Here is a 21,155-nt window from a genome sequence, read left to right on the forward strand (position 1 = left end):
CTTTTTCTTTTTCTAACTTTCACAGAATGTAACTTTTTTAGTTTTAATGTAAAAAGAAAAAAGGTTGTTCTAATCTTTATTATATTAACCCTTGTTTATGGAAGCGTTAAAGAAATTCAATCAATCTCACATCTAGATTTTGTAAAATAAAATTATGCAAACAAAACAACCTCTAATTAATTAAAGGAACACTTTACTAGACACAAATGTAAAAAATTGAACCATACACATGAAATTGAAACAAGAATATAATTTTGAAAAGAAAATAAATAGTATTCTCTAACCTCTAAATTTCATTTTATTTAACATGAAACAAAGTTAAGTAAATTAAATGATTATTGATTGATAACTTATTACAATAGGTTTATCAACATGAGCTCAACCCGATTGACAGGAAGATGAAATTGTTGTGTTTAAAAGAGACACAACTCAAAGCTTAAACAACCCCATACCAAAACTTAATTGTGCATCAAAACATCACATCTCTATCTCTATCTTTCTCTCCTCATTCTTTCTCTTTCTCTCACTTCTTATCAATATATTACACTGTACTCCCCAAAGTACACAAAAGCCTAACACTCAAAAAGCATAAAGAAAAATAAAACCTTTCAACCCTTTTTTCCATTTTGCAATTCCCTTAATCCAAACCATGACGGACCCAAATTACTCCTCCAATTCCTTCAATTTCATCCATCTTCCTCCTTCCAATTTCCTCCTTTCCCAATGCCGTCGCCCTACTCCTCCTCCGCCACCGTCATCTCCGCCGCAAGCCCTCCCTCTCCTCAACACCCTCTCGCCGGAAACCGCCGATCATCCCTCCTCCTCCACCACCACTCGTAGTTACGATGACGAATCTGCCGTTCTTGCTCTTGACATCAGCCTCTCTTGCCCTAGCTCCGATCTAGACTCCTTCTCGCCAGACCCCGGCACCGGGAAAATAATCGACGGCGACGTTTCCGACCACCCTTTGCCGATCTCCGGTAAGGGTCAGTACTGGATTCCGACCCCATCGCAGATCCTCATCGGTCCTACTCAGTTCTCTTGCCCTCTTTGCTCTAAAGCCTTCAATAGATACAATAATCTTCAGGTAAAAGTTTTCAATTCTTTTTTTGGTTTTAGTTTTATTTATTATTTTTTTTCTTGGGGTTTTGATTTAACGGTTCAAGAAATGTTCTTTGTGTCTTCCTTTTTGTGTACTTCTTTTGCAAGATTGAGTTATTGCATTGAGACTATGAGTGAGTGTTTTTCTTTTTCTTTTCTTTTCTTTTGTGGGTTTTTGCTTTTTTGATCAGTCTGAGAAATTGAAGTGATCTGCTGCAAAACAACTGTTTGACATTTATGATTATTTTTTTTGAGAACGGTGAAATAGTGAAGTAATTATGGGGAGAAGGGGTTTTTTTTCTTTTTGGTGTTTAAAAATATTTCAAAAACTTCTCTAAATGGTAGAATTGATTAATATTTTCTTTTCATTCTTTTGGGATTTAAAGGATTTGAATTGAGTTTTGTTATAAATAATATATTAGAATTGTGTTTTTTTGGTTGATTTCAGCTCTCTTTGATACGACTTCGTTGAAATGTATTCTTCCTTTCCCATAATTTTTTAGTGTTAAAAATTTGATAACTCAAAAAGTCCAATCAACCCAACCTTTGGATTTTCTATTACCTAAATAACTTTCTGATGTTCATGAGTTTGATTGGTTTATAACTTTAATTTGCCTAAAATTACTCAAATTAACCCTAAAACTTATTATTAGTTTTCAAATGTGTATATATATATATTTTTACTTATTAGAATAATATTATATATTCATATATTTATTTGAATGTTGTACTTTTTGTTTGATGACTTATTCCCAGCAACTCCTAAAAATATTGTTTTTAGCAATTTAGAAATAAAAATTTCATAAGATAAAAAGAGAAAATAGATTCCAAGAGTTATTTCAAATCTTAGTCAACACCTTTAAAAACAAATAAACAAAAAAGTTTCTTTCTTTTTTCTGGGTTGGGAAATCTAGGTGAGATTTTCAAAGGAACTGTTAGTAAAACAATATTTGCTTCTTAAAAACTAAAATGGGATTAATTTCTGAAAGCAGAAAGATATATATATATATATACATATTCACGTTTTCTTTACTAAAAATGTTCCTCGTTTTTCATATCACAGCATAGGAAAAATTGCTTTTTCTACTGTTATTATTTCATTCTCCTCTCATAATTTTCATACATTATATCAGAACAATAGTTAAAAAATGTAATAATAAACATTCTTCCATTTTATTTGGAAGTGTTCTCTTTAGAAAATAACAGTGAAGGACAAAACAATAACATGTTTTATTATGATATATACTTTTAATAATGTTATGGAATGACTATTTTATATGATTACATTTTAAGATATCTAATTAATGAAGAGTCGGGACTGTATATATAATGAAAATGAATTGACAAAATTAGTTATAGGGATATGTAGAGACGAAAATGAAAACAAAACCCACCAGTTCAGGAAGTGGCGACGTTTTTCTTTTCTTCTTTTAGAATATTATCTTTTCGGTTCAAAAGTTCTTACGAAGCATATGTGCATTTAGTCTTAATTTTTTTAGAATAGATGTATTTGTCTCTGAGATTCAATATGTATATACTTTTAGTTGTTGAACTTTTTTTTTTTAATAGATTTCTTAGACCCTTGAAGTGTTTTTTTTCTAAAAATAAAATAACAAAATATGCTGTTAAAAGTTAATATATAAGTTAATTTTAGAGTTAAAGAGATAGTTCTTTTAGAAAGTATTTTTTCCAATTTAAACCAATAAAACACCTATCTTAAAATCGTAGTGGCTAAAAGACGACGTTTTGAGATGTTCAAACATGGCGAGAATGTTGAGAACAAGTTAATGTAGTTGATGGATATTAAGATATACCTATCTAACCCTCTCATTCTAAGAAAAACGACATTTTGTTATCATAGTAATACCGAACACAAGTCCATATTTTTCAAAATTCGAGAACTTTGTTTCATGAGTTGATGCTTTTAAGTTAACTAAATATGATTGTTTGACATGCAGATGCATATGTGGGGACACGGTTCACAATACAGAAAAGGACCAGAATCACTCAAAGGCACACAACCAACCGCAATGCTAAGGCTACCATGCTACTGTTGCGCAGTTGGTTGCAAACACAACATAGACAACCCTCGTTCACGCCCACTCAAAGATTTCCGAACCCTCCAGACACATTACAAGCGCAAGCACGGCATCAAGCCTTTCACTTGTAGAAAATGCACCAAAGCCTTTGCTGTTAAGGGCGATTGGCGAACCCACGAGAAGAATTGTGGCAAGATTTGGTATTGCTTTTGTGGCTCTGATTTTAAACATAAACGCTCCCTTAAAGACCACATCAAAGCCTTTGGTCGCGGCCATGGTGCCCTTGGCCTTGATTACTTTGACGATGATAATGAACCCTCTCCTGAACTCGATGAAGATCATCTCTTTGTTCGCCTTCGTTAATCACGTCTTCTCTCTCTTTTTGTTGTGTGGTTAAATAATATATATGATGTTTGTTGTTGTAATTTGTGTTGTGTATATGAGGAGGAAGTTGAGATGGGGGACTGTGATACAAAGGTGCAAATTGAAATATTGATTTAGTTGTAAAATTTTTGATATGATGTCGATTTTTATGGCAATTTATAATATATGAATGAACGGATTATGACCCTTGATGTTTGATCATAAATATGGAAACTCGGTTTCCATGTAGATATTTAATATTTTTTTTATAAGAAAAACGTAGAGTTGTGTGATTTTGTGTGTTAATAAAAATTGTTTATTATAGCTCGTTATCTTTGTGTATACTACATCCAATCATTTAATTATAGTTTGTCACACGATAAACTTTTATTGTTTTTTTTGTGTGTTTATGTAGGATTAGAGTCGTTGGAATTAAATACTCTACCACCTTTAAACATTGTTCTTTATTTATTGTTCGAATAAACTCGTTGTACTTCCTTTCAAAAGTGTGAATTCATAGTAATATTGACCTATAATAAATTTAGATTGGTCCAACCATTCACTTGTGACCGATTCATGATGTATTTACTTTTGTGACTTTTTCCTAACCTTTGTCTATTTCACAATGTTCAAACTAACTTATTGCATGAAATACCACACAAAGGTCAATTAGAAAAACAAAATTAGAATAAACCAATTGTGGTTAAGCACCTATTCATGTATGTAGTTAAGGTGGTGTTTGAGGCAATAAGTATTTAAGACGTAGTAATCATCATTTACTACAATAAATACTATTTAAAAATTTTCAATTACTTACGTTTAACACTATTTTGAAATTAATTTTTTTTATATCTTTTGCTATTTGGTGCATTTTTTTACTATTTTAATTCTATCAATTTTTATTATTTGGTACATAATTTATTTTTTTCTCAAACTAAAGCAGTTTATACCTTCGACGCATATTATTATTAACCAAACTAAAATAGTTTATACCTTCAACGCATATTATTATTAACCAAACTAAAATAATATACGTGATCGAGTAGTAAGATATAAGCCCTAGGGGCAATATTGGGATATTCTAAAAACAATAGGGTTATTATAGTAAATTTGTTCCTCGTTCCAGAATGGGCCGAGGAAAGTTCGTGGGCTTTATTTAGCCTCTCGTTATCGGCTCTACTCGATCTCTAACTCATCCCTAACCTTGGAATCTCATTGTTCTCTGTGAAACGAAATTGAATGAGTGCTTCCATGGCGTTAGCGCCAAGCTTAAATCACAGCCCCAGGTTTCCACCATGGAACGGATCAAAGATCGTGGCCTGCTCAAACTCAATCAACCCTCCGATAAATTCCACCAGTTTCCAATCATCCTCCGTCGCGAAACGCTGCTTACGGTGCCATACCGTTTACTCGGATGTCGATAATTCTCCTTCCGCTTGCGTCTTCCATGGCCACATCACTGGTTCGTAACGTACACTCGAAATTTTAAAATTAGGTCTTAGATGTTTTTCCGAAGAGTGGGGATTCGTCTTCACAGTTTTTATATTCTTTTGAGAAAAGCTTATATTGAGGTTGAAATAGTACGTGAATCTGGTTTTATTAATAGGGGAGAGGGGGTTGTTTGCTTTGTCGCCCCCGCACCAGGGGATTGACGGTGAATGGAGTGACGGCTCCGGTGTGATCGTTTATAAATGGAATGATAAATCAAATCGTCCTAACTCCGGAACTGGCAACTGGAAGAGACGGTGGAGTTGTTGCTCCGAGTACGATGAACGTGCACCTCCTTGCCGTCGGGGATGGCACGTTTCTTACGACGATGGGTTCACTTTGTATTAATAGAATAGAGTGTCGTCTCTGCCAATAATTAATGGCATTTGTATAAACCGTAAGATTGATGGCATTCGTAAATTGCTTGAATGTTATAAGAAGTGTATTGTAAAGTGTAAATTGCTGGGATGTTATGAAAATTATATTACAAACAGATTTCAAATACACGCTCCAAACATTGAATCTCAATCATGTTACATTACAAAAATAATCTCAATACAGGCATCAAACCTAAATTAGGCATGTAAGGTTGATCAACCTTGCATGAAGTAAAGATGTGAACATCTAAGCTAATGTTGTGAAGTTTTAATCAAATTTGAGTAACGTTCAAATTCGCAACTAACAAATTAAACATTAGCATATATTTAATTAAAACTTGCTAAATTTACACAAGTCATCTTCCAAAAACATTAGATTGTATGAACAAAATTCTCATAAAACAGAGACGAGAGAGATGAGTGTGAATGGTGAAAAAAAGCATCCGATTCTCATCATTCAAGAATAAGCATATATATATATGTGTGTGCATAACAACAAATTCATACACTCTCCGATCAAATCTCCGGTGACGCCACAAAAGCTGCCTAATACGATCCCACCGTCTTGAACGAATCATGAACATGCCGGAGCATATCCTGGTCCCGATTCCACTCCGGCGTCGGCGCATTCACAAAATGAGCATACAGCTTGTTCTTTGCACAAGTCACCGAGATCAAACTATGAGTTCCGGCGCCGTCGATCTCGTACACATAATAAACCTGTCCATTCTCATCCTTCTTCTCTTCCGCCAAGAAGCTCTCGGCGCTCGCGATTTGATCCTGCAAATTCACGTCCGATAGAGCCAGGTTATTCAGAATCACATCCTTCGGCCCTAATTGCCGGATTCCAGCCAGGAAAGTTAGGTATTCTTTCTCTGATCGTTTCTTCGGATTGTAAAATTCACTATCGGTTCCGTTGGTACCTGCGGAAATTAGTAGGTAGAATTAATTTTCGGAACGAATTGAGCTATTAGATATCTTTAATTTAGGGATTTTGGAGTACCTTTTTCGACTTTGGATACTAATCGCTCTTTCCATCCTTCCGGCACGTCGTAGATGTATTCTGCTGTGTCTTTCTTGTTGGCGTTGCCACCAAGGCCACCGTAGTTGGCGGCGCTGGCGGCAGTGCCATAGTAGACATTGAAAGCGGCCCCGGTATCGGCGAGGGAGGGTGTAGCGGTGCTAAGGATCGCGGCTACGGCGATGGCAGTGGCTGCGATGGAGATTGGGGCAGTTGATGAAAGTGGAGGTTTGGATTGGAGAATGGGAATTTGGGGCTTTGGTAACGATGAAGCTTGCGGTGGTTTTGGGGCGGTTGTGCCGGTGGAGGTTAAGAACGCCAATGGCGCGATTGCTGTGGCCATAGTGATTGATTTTCGTGGATTTGGGCTTCTGGTGTATCTCCTCGAACAGGATTTTCTCCTTATCCATTCTTTTTCTATTTTCCTTTATTTTTCTAAATCGTTTTTTTTATTTTTTGAATTTATGTACTTTTTTTTCTATTTTTGTAGAATCCCATTTAACTTTATAACTAACCCCTAATTTATGTCTTTACTCTCTTCTATGGCTTGCTCACGTTGATGATATCACATCACGACGAATTAAGTTTTTCTTTTTCTTCATGGTTATTAAATTTTGTTTTTACATTCACCAAATTGAATTTAAAATCCATTTAATATAACATTAATTAACTATTTGTTAAATTTAGATAAATACAAGCAAAAGTCAAAAGCTTGATGAAACAACTAATTAATATACGAGCATATGTGGATTGAGTAGTAGGTGTGGATGAGAGATTGTTAAAAGAGAATTGTGAGGAAGTAGTATAGTGGCGGAAGCTAACCACCTACTTTTCTTCCATCTGCGAGCCCATTATCCATGATCCCGCAACTACTCTACACTTTGGGTATTATCCCACGATCATAACCTACTCATGAGTAATTATCTACGTTTCGAGCATAACTCAACTCTCACACTAACAAAGGTAATCCCCATTACGTGTCAAGGAGTTAATGTCTCCAATAAAAAATAAAAGAAAAATAATTAAATGTAGCTTGGACATCACATACATCTCACATATTATCTAATTTACGTATTATCTGGAGTTGGAGAGTAGAAAGGTGATCCTAATTTAGAGAGATTGTTTTTTAAAAAGAAAAATAGAGTAGAGAAGTGGAGGTTGAAAACTCCGCCATGTATATTTACGTATTAACTCTTCTAACAAAAAAGAAATGTAACGGTCACTATTCTTACCTAAACGGACAAAGAAACCCAACCAATTAGATATTTTAAAGCCATCAAATAAAAAATAAGCTTATTACAAAAATGCCCTCGAATTCACCATGCAATCTCCCTTTTCCGGGCAGGGGTATTTCGGGAATTATCCCTAAAATGAATGGCCAATGGTTATATTGCATACTGACCGCCAAAAAAGCCCTAGGTACAGCCGTACAGGCGCGAGCCATAGCTTTTTCTTTTTCCCTTCTCCGATTGAATTATGCACTCCCTTCATTTCCTTCATTTCTCTTCCTCTTTTCATTTCCCTCCACTACCTATATCTTTTTCAAATCTTCTCTCACTTCTTTAATCAATCAAAATTTTTCATTTCTTTTTCTTTCCTTTTTATTTCATTTCAATCCGTTTCTCTTCTTTCGATCGCCATGTCTAAAAGGTCAGTTTCTCGCTTTGACTATGCTTCTTTATACGTTCTTGTTGATATTGTCTCTTGTTTTTCATGAGTTTTGATGATTGGATTATGGGTTCCGATAATCGCTTCTTGATATTGTTTTTTTCATCATGGTTCTTTGGTATCTTGGTTTTGTTTATTAGGTTTTGGGCTATTTCGACGGGATGGGTTCTTTAACGTTTGGAATTTACGTTTCATGAAAAGTCCTTTTGTGGGGTTGTTATTGATGCGTTTATTTGAACTTTGACTTGTTGTTCGTACGGGTGTTAATTTACTTTGCTGGTTTGTTTAGGGTCTTATGCAAGTATTTTGCGCATGGAGCTTGTTTAAAAGGGGAATATTGTGAGTTTTCTCATGACTGGACGGCTCCACCAAGCAATGTAAATATTACTTTCTCTCCTCTGTGTTGCCATATACTATAATGGTGTTCAGACTATTGTTTCTTTCTGATGCATCGTCCATAACAGGTTTGTACTTATTATCAAAAGGGAAGGTGTGCTTTTGGCAGTCGATGCAGATATGATCATGTTAAAGTTTCTCACGCCGAATCATGTTCGAATGTTCAGCAATCTCATGGGTCTGAATCTGTTTCTGTAGCTCATTCTCAATTGTCAAGGCCACTTTCTCCCTTTTCTGGATCTACAAGCGAGCTTGCTAGTTCAGAGATACCCAGTCTTCCCTTGCGCGAAGAAGCTGCTTGGAGTGGAGAGTTTGTGCGTCCAGACGGTCTTGATGATTGGGTGAATGGGGAGGCAAGGGTTGTTGGTCCAGCTGATATACCTATTTGTTCTTTTGCTGCGGCTGGTGGTGACTGTCCGCGTGGTGAAAATTGTCCTCATATTCATGGGGACTTATGTCCTACATGTGGAAAACAGTGTTTACATCCTTTTAGGACGGATGAAAGGGAGGAGCACTTGAAGGCATGTGAGAAAAAGCAAAAACATCTAGAGTCTTTGAAACATAGTCAAGACATAGAGTGCAGTGTTTGCCTGGAGCGTGTGCTTTCTAAAACCGAAACAGCAGAGAGGAAGTTTGGGATTCTATCAGAATGTGATCATCCATTTTGCATTTCTTGTATTAGAAACTGGCGCAATAGTTCATCTACCTCTGGAATGGATATTAATAGTGCCTTAAGAGCCTGCCCAATTTGTAGAAAGTTGTCATACTTTGTCATTCCAAGTGTCATTTGGTATTCTTCAAAGGAAGAAAAGCAAGAGATTGTTGATAGCTACAAGTCAAGGCTGCGGTAAATTTATGTTCTTTTATTTCTAATTTGTGAATGCATTATGGAAACTGTTCAATTGCTTTCCATTATGTTCACGTTTTCTGCTTCCCTTTTGTTATGTTTTGTTTTGTGTGCGTGTGTGTGTTTATATATATATAGATTTATTTATTTATTTATCAAACTCAATTTAGTAAATTGAAGTTATTACATATCAAATGTAATTGTACGAACTATTATTTAGAGAATGGAAACTGCATAACTACTAAAGTAAACTGCATAACTGCTATTATTTGAGATGATTTCGCTACTCTAATCTGTGAGTTTTTATCATTTTCATATTCAGATCAATAGATTGCAAGCACTTCAACTTTGGAAATGGGAACTGTCCTTTTGGATCCAGCTGCTTTTACAAGGTAAGTTTACCTCTGAAAGCAGTCACTTCAGTTTCCTTATCCTAATTGTACTCTTTCAAGCATGATGGATGTTTTTGTACCGCCTTTTGTGTTGTGAGGACTTTCCTATTTTCCTGAATTTTTATTGTTCTTCATTTTCTTTTCATTATGCCCTTGTCCAAATTGTTTTCTTTACCTTTTTTATTGATCATTGATATGCAGCCTGCTGAATGAAAATCTCGACCTGTTTGGTTTTGCTAATCTGCATACGCCCTAGGATATCTGTTAAATAGTACATGCTTGCCTACTGGACATGAGTTTACTAGAAGAAATCCTTTTTGAGATCTGAATATGGATATCTAGTATAATGGAATATTCTTTTATCCTAATTATTTTCCGTTGGTTTCATAAGCACCCCCATCTGCCATGGCTATCCAATCATGGCTGGTTAGATAAGGCTCAATCATACTCACATGACTTTTTTTAATTAATTTATTTAAAAAATGATAGTTCTGTTTGAGGGGTGGCTAAGAATTTAAAAGCGCTTTTAAAATGTGTGAGCTAATTTTTTTACTTTACTTGAATTTTTTAATAACCATCTTCTTCATTTTTCTATTTAAATTTTAAGAATGTTTAAAAAATCTAAACCTACATTTGAAACAGAAAAAAATCCCCAAGAACTATCATTTTGTTTTTAAATTTTGGTTGAGAATCTTCAAGTGTTCTGAACCCCTATTTGAAACCATTTCATTTTTTTTGTTTTTGTTTTTGTTTTTTTAAATTAAGCTTGCACACACCGTTTTTATCTATGGGTTTTATTATGTAATCTACTTTTTATGAGTTTTAAAAACCAAGCTATGTTTTGAAAACAAACTTGTTTTTGTATTGAGATTCAACCTTTCATTGGTCTGATTTGGAAGTCGCATATATTTCTAGGAGATATGAAGACCACTATGGAGAAATGATGTGAAAAGAAGCTAATTTTTCATTAACTAGAAACCAAATGGTTATCAAATAGGGCCTAAAAATATAAATTAGGAAACGATCAGCAATCTTGCTTAATATTTGCAATTACTTTTGTCATCCCTCTTCGATAATTTCTATGGCTCAATTCAGGTACAAAGTGATGTGCTGACTACTTTGCCTGGTTGGCTCTGCCACCTCTATGTAGTTGTAGTAGTGTAGTAATTTAGTCTTAGTTAAATTCCTAGTAAGAAAAAATTATATATTTTGGACACCGAGATTGTGTTGCTAGACCTGCTACAATTGATTGATGGGATCCCTCTGATTCAAATTAATAATAAGTTATATTCCTACAGACTAACAGGTGTTTGATTTGAAAGTGTTATCATGGGAAAATAAATGTAGTTTAGGACTGTAGCAAGGCTGGCGGGACCTCTCCTAAACTGCAATCTGTTAATCTATATATATACTTCATTTGCCAGTCCTCTGCGCTCGTCTATTTTAGAAAGAACAAATGCAACTGCTGTGTCACATCTTCTTCATCTCATATGAGTGTTGCAATCTCAACAACCCTTATATTTTTTGGTGACGTGTCATAGGTGTCACATAAGCAGTGCTGTTGCTGTTCATTTTCAATCAGTTTTTGTGGTAGATGTTGAAAGATGTGATTCATAGTGGATTTTATCTTCAGATCTATTCGCATTCTGTTTGTCATTTAATTTCATTAGAGCAGATTGGCTTTCCAATGATACAATGTTTGTTGTGTTCCAGCATTTGGTCATTCCTGGTTCATACACATGGAAATATCACAGGCCACCTCCACGCCAACCACAATCATGGAGAACTCCTCCAAGCAGATCTAATATTGTCGATATGGATGCCTTTTTTGAAATGTTCGAAGACTTGGAGGATTTGGATTTTAGTGATGAAGATTTAGATTTTGAATATTTAACACTTTTGGAGATGGCACTAATGCAGTTGGGTTGTGAAGCTAACTCGTCAAGTGATGAAGAGTCATAGTTCTTGGGCTACAGTTTTCTTCTTAGGTTGTTGTAACCTGATTTATGTTGGGTGTTTGGCGAGTTTCTTCTAGTCTTGCCAAAAAACTTTGAATATTTGCTTCTCTGGCATTTTTGGCCACCTAGCAGTGCTTTTGTGCAGTAAGATAAGCTTGTAGACTTTTTTAATTATCATAAATGCCATGTTAATGGGGACTCGTACTTTGCAAAAGGCAACAGTCATTTGTCCTGGGGAAAATTAGTTACCAAGTTATCAAGATGACGATGGTCTATTTATGGAAGAACCTTTTCTTTGCGTAGATTATAATATGGCTTCTTAAGTGTTGTATTTTACTACTGGGAATTAGGAATATCTGCTACAGCTATCTTCTTCGTTCCTAGATTTTACGGAGAGTTCCATTTCTAACCCTCTTGCTTACCAAAACCAATTGTGTGCTCCTTATGTTGATCCTTAACAGATTGGTTGTTTATTATCCCAGTATGCTGGTAATTTGAAGTGAATGTTCGATTAATATGTTCTATTATCTATGAAGTAGTTTTTCCCATATGTGGACTTTTGCACACGATGATTGTTTTTTGAATGAAGCCTTATCTGTTTGCAACTGGGACGTGTGTTGCTTCTTTACTTTCATTCTTGTATGCATTTTTTTTTGTGACTAGCTGTATTAACTTCAAAATGAGAGTCAAATTTTCAATGTGATTTTCTCACTGCAGCATGCACATCGGGATGGTCGGTTGGAAGAGATAGCTCTGCGTCATATTGGGAATGAAGATGGTCTCACTGTTATAGCTAAAAATCTTAGGTCTTGATTTGTGCATTGCTTTATATTGACCATTTATTGTGCATCTTTTACCTTATAAATTTGAAGCTATTTTCAGGTTGTCGGACTTTCTCAGTGACTTGCATATCAGGTGAAGAATCCTTCATTCAGGTATGGAACACACTAACCACTCATCCTTTGACCCTGAGGTTGAAAGTTCATACTTTATGCCAACTTTTGCTATCTATTAAATATTTCGCATTTTAATATGATTAATCATTTGCCTTTATGGATGGGGTAAACTTCAATAATTAACCTTGAAAATATCAATTGAAACTCAACATTTATATTAGAAACAGAGCGAATTAATCTTCTGGCACTGTCGCTATCACTATATTTCAACACTTCTCTGGCTCTAAAGAGTCCATGAAACGCTAAACTCTTTGCATTTTGTATTTATCTTGAGTTACAATATATTTCACCTGTCATTTAAATATCTTTTTTATTGTTGGTCTTCGTTAACACTTGCAATGTAATCGAAGAGTTTGAAAAACCCATTTCAGATGTCGAATTGCTTGGTCTGAAGGTCTGATATTGAGAAATGGAAGGTGGGGGTATCGAACACGGTGCTTCAAACTTTGTGTTCTACAATATCAAAATAAAGCTAAAGACATTTATGTCATAGTGAGAAATGAATGTTGGAAACCCAAGCTTGTTCTTCCAATGATATGGTGAAATAAAGAATCATAACATTCACATCTCACATGTTGAATTTCAGCTGAATAATATGTATGGGTTCTACAAGTTGTACTAAACAACTGGAAAGTCACAGAATGTATTTTGGTTTGGTATTTTAAAAGAAAGATATGTGGGAATGTCAATGTTGTATTTTGTTTTATACAGAAACAAGTAGAAAAAAAAAAGTAGCATCAGGATTTGCCTTCGGATGAGACTTAGTACTCATCAAATTTACAATAAAAAAAACTGTGATTTTTTTTCTTCTTTTTATTGTCATTTTCATTATCATTCTCTCTTTCTGTTAGTGATGATTTGTTGTATTAGTCAAATATTGTTTCCTTCTTTCTCACCTGAATGAATCAAAATACTTGTACAATTAATATATGTTTCTAGATGGTTATTTTTTGCTATATTTGTCAACATCTCCGTAAGTTTTGTCATTTTTTGAATAATTTATAAGTATTAGTTTAGTCATTTTATCATGTGATTACAAAGTCTTATTTATCATTAGCTTTACTCGCACATCCGACTGTAGTTATCACCTTTAAATTTGTGATGAGGTCGTTACATAACGAGTTTTATATAATTTGTAAGAAATATTTAAAATAAATTGAGATTGCAACCACATATTTTTTTTTATTTTTCAAAGATGAAAAGAGTTTGTGAAAGCAATTTGAGGTTACGGTCTTTCATAATTTAGTTCGAATTTCAAAGATGCTGTTGGCTTGTAATAATCTTTCAAATATAAAGTCTCGATTACTTTTCTTTCTTGCCTTCAAAATTCTTCGGATATTGTTAATTATAAAGTATGCATTCACACTTTAATTTATTCATACTATTTCATTTCTAATTTTGAGCATTTCTTTGTCATTTAATTTTATGCCATTCAATTTCGATTTCTCATTTTGAAAATCTTAGCAATGTTTTGGAGTATACGTTACTTTTCTAAACATGAGGCCATTCTTTCTAAAAAATTTAGGGTTGGCGAGTTATATAAACAATTAATGTTATGTAGATGTTTACTTTTAATTAGAACCTAGAGCTATATAATTAATTATTACTCGTTAACAAAATATCTTATTAATTATGTGTATGTATTTTCCTTGGAAAATTAATAAGAGAAGGGATTGATAAAAAATAAAATAAAAATAAAAATACAAGTTGTTGTTTCATTGTTTTGAGTAAATATGCAAAATAATTTTAAATGACTTTAACTAACTAATTAATCAAAATACATTCAAATATCAGTTTTATATATTCTTATTATATTTTGGATTTTGTTTATGCAATTTCATTATCTAATATATGTTTAAATGTATTCTCATGCATAAAAATTTAAAAAGATAAATAAAAAAGTTGGAAGGAAAATTAAGTAAAAATCTTCATAGTTGAATTATTTATTTTAAACATTATGAAGGAATTTCAATCAATTTATTTTGTGTATAACTTATTTTATTTGGTCGTACGAAAAAGAAAAAGAAAATTAAATAGTTAACAATTTAGTAGTATTATTTAAGAAAATGATGTTTTTTAACCTACTTTTATTTAAACACTCTCGATAAAATAAAAGTTTGCTTCATTTGTTATTTTTGACAACTCACCTTTTTATTATATAGGAAGTCTTTTTAATTAATTTCAAATTACTATAAATCAAGAATTTATTGGTGGAGGTGATGGCCGGAGTTGGTCAACAGTCATTTAGAAATGTAATTAAAGGTCGGTTGATGGATCCTTAGAAATGACAACTATAGTCTAAGGTTGGCCACCGAAGATCATCAAATACATTGTTAGAGATTGGTAGAAGTTAGAAGGCAACGCTAGAAAATTGGAGAGAAATTAAGCTTTAAAACATTCAAAATAATTCATTTGTCCATAAACCAACTTATTTTGTAAGCTCATTCTCTATTTCATGTTTAGGTGGTTGTCATTCTTTTTCGAAACAACTTACCCTTTTAGTTAAAAAATATTTACACGTACAACAAATAATCTAAAATTCTATATATATATATATATATTTCCTAAAAAAATAAAATAATTAAGTTTGTAACAAAATTACGTCAACATTAGATTAGGGTATATGATTTTCGTGCTCTCCTATTAAAGATGCAAATCATTAATTTAAAGGCAAACAAATTTGTCGTATTAATTAAATATATTTGTTCTTATACAAATACACTTTTTTGAACAATAATTCAACCTTTACCTCTCAATCCAATTCATTCCATAAAAACAAAAACAAAAACTCTAAATCCAAATTCCTAATTTGAAAATTTGACCAATTAACCTTAATTGGAAAAAATGGGGAGGAATAATCCTAAAAATAACCATCTTTCACAATTACTGTTCATATTAATTACAACGTTTCTTTGTACCATTTTTTTGCCAATTGGTTAAAACATCGTTTTTTTTTTAATTTATTGGTTCAATTTCATTTCCGATGGGTTCAATAGATCTTGATAGTTTAATGTTCATTTAAATTTTTTCATCTAAAACATGTTCATCCATTGTATGACATAATTAAACCTATTATTGTTATTGTTGTTGTTATTTATTTAATCAATTAATGAAAAGGAAGAAACTAAATTTAAATGATTAATGACATTATAATATGTGTAATCACTGACTTTGAAGTCCCAAATTGAAACAGAAAGAAGAAGACACAACACCCTATTTTTATTGAATAAATCACACTAAATTAAAAAATAATAATCATACAGCAAAAACAGATCACTAACAACAATGAATCATACAGTAAAGAGATTCTAGAGAATCTCCATTTTATTTTCCGATCAAACTAACCTCTAAATATAAAAATGATAATTAATTAATTAATTAATGTATATGAATTAACAATCCACATTCGATTTAATTTAGAGCTTTAAGAGTGCAGGAAGAGAGAAGAAGAAGGAAGCAAAGAGCAGAGCCATGGAGGTCGCAACAGGCAGGGACGACGCTGCTCCTCGGTCGAGCCCTGGCGCCGGCGCTGGAGCTTCCTGAGCGGAAACGAGGGCGGAGAAGAGAGCAACGAGGGCGAGGAAGACGACGGGGGAGATCTTGGAAATGGCCATTGAAATGAGGAAAGAAGAGAAGAGTAGAGGAGAAAGAAGAATTGTGCGGGGGAATAATTATGATTTTTACTATGTGAGGGGAGAGGTTATTTATAGTGAGGGGCAGGATGGCGCGTGGAACCCACTGGGATTAAGCGTCCAATGAGGTGACGAAAAGTCGCGTGAGAATTGTGGTCACGTGGAGGGTACGTGGAATATAAAAATTGTAGACAAATAATAAAATTCTTTACGTTTCGTACTACTAATTGATTAATTAATTCAAATCCATACCTAAGTCAGTAATAGTAATTAACTGTCTTAGTGACCATCGTTTGTATTTACGTGGAGGTTTAGGTTGAGTTGGTTCAAGAGAATACTCATTTTTATAATACAATTTTCGTACATAGGATACACCTATTTACCTACGTACTTTTAGAAAAAAAAAGACTATTAAAACAGTATGATTCTAGAAATTTTAAATTTTTACTAAAGACACTTTGCCAAACATTGTTTTTGTTTTCTTTAAATATGATTCGGTTGATTGAGTTGGTCATATGAGGGGATTGTAGAAGTTGGCTATCAAAGGTTGTTACCATGAATTTGATTATAAGAGGTGGTTATTTGTCCAAAATGGTCATTTGAGATGAGTGTCGGTGTTGGCTATTACAAGTGGTTGTCTCACCATATAGTTAATCATTAAAGGTGGTTTTCGCCAAAGTTGTTGGAACTCGAAAGTGGTCGTTGGAGTGTACCAATATAATCGTATTAAGGAATGGAAGGTCTACAAATAAAATGAGTGAAAACATTAAAGAGTAACGGTTGAATCGGTTAAAGTAAGAAATTTCACTGTAGCAAAGTTTGAAGTGGATGGAAAAAACCATAAAAGTAGGTTTGTGTGTAGAAGGAGAAAACAACAAAAGAGGGAGAGAAGTTTGAATTGAGGAAGAAAAGAAAGAAAACGCGGCGTTAGTTCAAAGGCAATGCGCGGAGGGCAAAGTTGAGATTTTAAATTGGGTGGGGGATGGGAGCTTTGAAGTTTGTTCAACCAAAACAGACGAAACGGCCAAGTGTGCTTTCCCCCCTCTTTTCTTCACTTCGAATTCATCTTTCTTTTTTCCTTTTAGTAGGTTTGTGTGTATGTCTGACCTTCTTTCTTCTACTTTCCTCCAAAACGTAACCCCTTTTCACATCTGACTTGGGACAAATATACAATTCCTTTCCCTCTTCCACAATTTTCAATCTGTCTAATTAATTTATTTTTATTTTCTGAGTTTCAAAACGTTATATTTTTAGTTTTGTTTAAATTTGACTGCCAAGTGCGTCAGTGAGTCATGGGGAATAGTAAAGGGTCTTTTCCACCCACCACATTCTTCTACTCCTTTGGTTTGCTCAACTTTTAATTGGTGGTGTCTTCCTTGTGAAAGTTACTTCAAACCCAGCTTGGATTTCTGAAGCTTTTAATGTAAAAACAAAGTGTTTAAAAATATAATTTTCATATCTTAATTGTTTTGCTCTCAAAACCACCACTGTGAGATCAATTTCAGTCCTAAATCATTCTAATTCAGTTGCTCTCCAGAGTTAATACATCCTCCATTTATAGGGTACTCATAAAAAACATAGATAAATGACTAAGATAAAATTGAAAAAAAGATTAATGTGTTCTCTTTTAAAGCCAACATGACTGGAAAGCTTTTAAGAAAAAATAAATGAATGAAAACTTTTTATATTAATTTAATAATTAATTCAAACATGCTATAACTATTTTTTTTTTTACATTATGATTGATGCAACATTGGTCTTTTCAGATCAATAACAATAATGTTACATAAACTAACCTTATACTAATTACATTTACTATTTTCATCTGACTTGTTGTGTCAACATTAAACCATTACTTATAAATTTAGGACATAATTTCCAATCTTGTTTAATCCAATTCCTAATCTTTAACACTTCAATTCATATGTAATAAATATTTTAAATTTTGTTACTTTTTCTTTTGGTAAAGATATTGTATTTAAAGCCTAAGAAAGAAAAAATGAACATGTAACGTTAAAAGTTGACATAGGAGAAGCAATTAAAGTACACTGAAATTTCATTTAAAGTTGCATTCAAATCTAAAGGGGAAGAAAAAAGAATCCAAGTTGTTAATTATTTGGTAAAATTTTGAATCTGCAACCCCACCATCCACATATCATCAAACGGCCCACGTAAGACTCGCTCAAACCAATTACTTAATTCATTTTAACCCAAAATTAGCATCTTAATCTCACCTATAAATAATCTCAATTACCATTCATTATTCCTCAGGCAGCAATCCATCAATCAATCAATCAATCAATCAATCAAAGGCTTCTTCGGTTCGATCGCTCTCATCTCCACCGGAAGTGAGTTTTCTGCCGAAGAAAGCCAATTCGCTCAACCCCATCCCATCATCCTCAATGGAAATGAAGAAGATCGCCTGCGCTGCTCTTTTCGCCGCCGCTGCCATCAGCGCTGCCGTGGCTGCCGATGAGTCTCTCTCTCCCGGCGCTTCTCCCGCCGCTGCCCCGGGGCCGAGCAGTGCCGCCTCCGCCGCTCTCCCCGTTCTCGGTGCCTCAGTTGTTTCCTTTGTTGCTGCTTACTTCTTGAACTGAAGCCCCGTCATGGAGAGGGAGATCAATTATTTCAAATTTTATGTTTTTTTCTTTCTTTTTTCTTTCTTTAATGTGTTTATTTTCCATGGATGATGTGATGTGACGAATTGAAAACAATAATAATAAAAAGGGAATCCGGATTCTTTATATTGTTTATTTTCCAAATTATGTTATTCTCAATCTATATTTATTGTTGTTGCTTTATAAACAACTTTGATGAGAAAATGTTAATAGTTGGATTATAAAGTTTATAGTAAATTAATCTCTATACATTATACTTGAACCACAATTACCCTTAACTAGTCTACACATCATAGCTAAGTTGCATCATAATGGGTGATTTTTGTTGCTTTTGATTCATGATTATAGTCATGAGATAAAGATATACTTAATTAGGAGAATAAGAAGTTTAATATTCTTTTTTTCTTCAAACATTCTATTAAGAAAAATTATTATAAATGGTAAATTGGTGAAAATATTTACATATAAAATAGTAGATTTTATCAAAAATATATACATGATTGTTTGGATAATAATATAAGAATAATATTATTTATAAAATAAATGAAACAGTAGTTTTATTAATTTTCATCTACAGACAAAAGAAAGAAAGAAATATTTTTAATAACATTTGAAAGAGAAAAAAAAAAAAGAGCCTCTGTGTAAAAATGGAAGAAAAAAAAGGTATTTAAAATAAAAAATAGAGAGAAAAGTGATTAAATACATAATTAACGAAAATAGTATTTGATAATAATATCGATTCTTTCTTTCTCTGTCTCTCTCTCTCACAAACATTTCCAAGTTGAAAATCAATAACCCAAAAATGGCCGCCATTGTTACGCGCAGGTTAAGCTCCAACATTTTCAGACCATTTCTTCCTTCCACCTTTCTCATTTCTCAAATCCCTCACGAGCCCTTGACCCGATTCCATTCTCCACATTCCGATCCCTCGTTTCTGGGATCTTCCCGACGAACATCTCCTAACACTACGGTTGACCTCTTCAATTCCATTTCGAAATCAATCACTCACGATTTACTGGTTCAGAATAAAACCCTTAATTTCAATGACCCAATTGGATCTGGTTCTTATTCGATTATGAAATTGAGAAACCCTAGCTTCGTTTCCATATCGGATTTCGATCGGAAATCCAGGTTTTCTACAACTTCCGAGAAGGAGAACGAGCAGAAACCGGATGATTTCAAGCACCAAGACATCGAAGGGCCGACCGTGGAGAGAGATCTATCGGCGTTGGCTAATGAAACCAGAGACGTGATTGAAGCGATGATGAAGAATGTATACAGGCTAAGTAAAGCTATGGCGGTTCTGGGTTTGGTTCAACTCGGCATTGGGGCTTGGATTTCGTATATAACCCGGGGTTCGCCGATTACAGAAGTTTCAATCCAGAGCTTTGTGGCGTTCGGGTTTCCTTTCTCGATGGCGTTTATTTTGCGACAGTCTTTGAAGCCGATGATGTTCTTCAAGAAAATGGAGGAACAAGGTAGGTTGCAGATTCTAACACTGAGTCTTCAGATTGGTAAGAATTTGAATGCTCTGTTTGTTAGAGTACGAACTGTTTCTTTCTTATGTGTAACTGGATTGTCTGTTGGAATTTTGTTTGCTTTGCTTTCCAGATGAATTCATTTGAGTTTGAAATTGTTGGATTATCTTAGTCATAATGAACAAATGTTCTGTTCATGTAATGACCTGAATTTTGAAAACAATGAAGGTTATTACACCACCTATTTACAACACACATACCAATTAGATCACGTTCATGTTCACATTTCAGCCTACCGTCTCGATCCAAGAAGCTGTATTAAATTTGCCTTCACTTGTTTCTCGTGGGTAGTGTGTTTAAACCTTTGCAGTGCTATCTATTCGTTTTTATGTGTTTGGTTAATAGATGATTTAGGAAGCAGTAATGTTTCCAACCACGTTTCAACCATGAGAAGGTGCGAAATTGACAAAGAAAATAGTTGACATCATCTAACTGGCATGTTAACAAGTAAAATCCTTTTATTCAAGAGATGGAATTGATGTAAACAGAACAAATTCTATCCCTAAATTTTGTCCATTAACTTCTACGTCATTTTTAATTGGGTCATCATGCTATTCTAGAGAGGTATGAAATAAAAAAAAACCAGTTCTAGACTTGTAGACATCAGCATCAAACTTGAATGACTAATTGCTTTTGGTAAAAAGTAATTATAATAGATAACAATTTTAGTGGAGATAGAAGTATATTGTTGATAGACCCACAACAAACTTTAAATTTAATTGTAACCAAAAGAAATTCACTTCTAGCTATTCAAATGATCA

The 21,155-nt window shown here is 33.7% G+C and overlaps 5 protein-coding genes across 7 annotated transcripts; 4 read left to right on the top strand and 1 right to left on the bottom strand.

Moving 5' to 3' along the window:
- The first annotated feature begins 445 nt into the window (after window positions 1-445).
- LOC101209911 (zinc finger protein WIP2) lies at window positions 446-3,715 on the top strand. The gene is made up of 2 exons (XM_004136067.3): window positions 446-1,087; window positions 3,060-3,715. Exons 1-2 carry the CDS (start codon window positions 650-652, stop codon window positions 3,501-3,503), a joined length of 882 nt encoding a protein of 293 aa, XP_004136115.1. The 5' UTR covers window positions 446-649; the 3' UTR covers window positions 3,504-3,715.
- A 1,002-nt stretch (window positions 3,716-4,717) lies between these two features.
- On the top strand, window positions 4,718-5,495 carry LOC101205320. Its single transcript, XM_004135877.3, has 2 exons — window positions 4,718-4,965; window positions 5,110-5,495. The coding sequence occupies exons 1-2, from the start codon at window positions 4,743-4,745 to the stop codon at window positions 5,337-5,339; spliced, it is 453 nt and encodes a 150-aa protein (XP_004135925.1). The 5' UTR covers window positions 4,718-4,742; the 3' UTR covers window positions 5,340-5,495.
- Window positions 5,496-5,670: 175 nt separating this feature from the next.
- Window positions 5,671-6,819, bottom strand: LOC101205078 (thylakoid lumenal 19 kDa protein, chloroplastic). The gene is made up of 2 exons (XM_004135876.3): window positions 6,372-6,819; window positions 5,671-6,291 (listed from the first exon to the last, which is right to left on the bottom strand). The coding sequence occupies exons 1-2, from the start codon at window positions 6,730-6,732 to the stop codon at window positions 5,915-5,917; spliced, it is 738 nt and encodes a 245-aa protein (XP_004135924.1). The 5' UTR covers window positions 6,733-6,819; the 3' UTR covers window positions 5,671-5,914.
- Window positions 6,820-7,790: 971 nt separating this feature from the next.
- On the top strand, window positions 7,791-13,422 carry LOC101204830 (E3 ubiquitin-protein ligase makorin). Of its 3 annotated transcripts, XM_031888568.1 has the most exons (7): window positions 7,791-8,039; window positions 8,347-8,434; window positions 8,522-9,300; window positions 9,623-9,692; window positions 12,368-12,456; window positions 12,533-12,585; window positions 12,978-13,422. In XM_031888568.1, exons 1-6 carry the CDS (start codon window positions 8,029-8,031, stop codon window positions 12,567-12,569), a joined length of 1,074 nt encoding a protein of 357 aa, XP_031744428.1. In that variant the 5' UTR covers window positions 7,791-8,028; the 3' UTR covers window positions 12,570-12,585; window positions 12,978-13,422. The 3 variants fall into 3 exon arrangements, with proteins under 3 accessions (XP_031744428.1, XP_031744427.1, XP_031744426.1); XM_031888567.1 differs by lacking the exons at window positions 12,533-12,585; window positions 12,978-13,422 and adding an exon at window positions 11,406-11,680; XM_031888566.1 differs by lacking the exons at window positions 12,368-12,456; window positions 12,533-12,585; window positions 12,978-13,422 and adding an exon at window positions 11,406-11,986.
- Window positions 13,423-19,551: 6,129 nt separating this feature from the next.
- LOC101204591 lies at window positions 19,552-20,663 on the top strand. The gene has a single exon (XM_004135874.3). The coding sequence runs from the start codon at window positions 19,659-19,661 to the stop codon at window positions 20,469-20,471; it is 813 nt and encodes a 270-aa protein (XP_004135922.1). The 5' UTR covers window positions 19,552-19,658; the 3' UTR covers window positions 20,472-20,663.
- The last annotated feature ends 492 nt before the right edge of the window (window positions 20,664-21,155 follow it).

This window comes from Cucumis sativus, chromosome 7, assembly GCF_000004075.3.
Source record: "Cucumis sativus cultivar 9930 chromosome 7, Cucumber_9930_V3, whole genome shotgun sequence".
In the NCBI taxonomy this organism is placed as follows: Eukaryota; Viridiplantae; Streptophyta; class Magnoliopsida; order Cucurbitales; family Cucurbitaceae; genus Cucumis; species Cucumis sativus.

Coding starts and splice junctions, on each gene's coding strand:
- LOC101209911 (XM_004136067.3), top strand. CDS start 650: ATGACGGACCCAAATTACTCCTCCAATTCCTTCAATTTCATCCATCTT. Junction 1,088..3,059: donor ATAGATACAATAATCTTCAG/GTAAAAGTTTTC, acceptor TTTGACATGCAG/ATGCATATGTGGGGACACGG.
- LOC101205320 (XM_004135877.3), top strand. CDS start 4,743: ATGAGTGCTTCCATGGCGTTAGCGCCAAGCTTAAATCACAGCCCCAGG. Junction 4,966..5,109: donor CTTCCATGGCCACATCACTG/GTTCGTAACGTA, acceptor TTTTATTAATAG/GGGAGAGGGGGTTGTTTGCT.
- LOC101205078 (XM_004135876.3), bottom strand. CDS start 6,732: ATGGCCACAGCAATCGCGCCATTGGCGTTCTTAACCTCCACCGGCACA. Junction 6,292..6,371: donor AGTATCCAAAGTCGAAAAAG/GTACTCCAAAAT, acceptor TAATTTCCGCAG/GTACCAACGGAACCGATAGT.
- LOC101204830 (XM_031888567.1), top strand. Junction 8,435..8,521: donor GGACGGCTCCACCAAGCAAT/GTAAATATTACT, acceptor CGTCCATAACAG/GTTTGTACTTATTATCAAAA. Junction 9,301..9,622: donor AGCTACAAGTCAAGGCTGCG/GTAAATTTATGT, acceptor TTTCATATTCAG/ATCAATAGATTGCAAGCACT.
- LOC101204591 (XM_004135874.3), top strand. CDS start 19,659: ATGGCCGCCATTGTTACGCGCAGGTTAAGCTCCAACATTTTCAGACCA.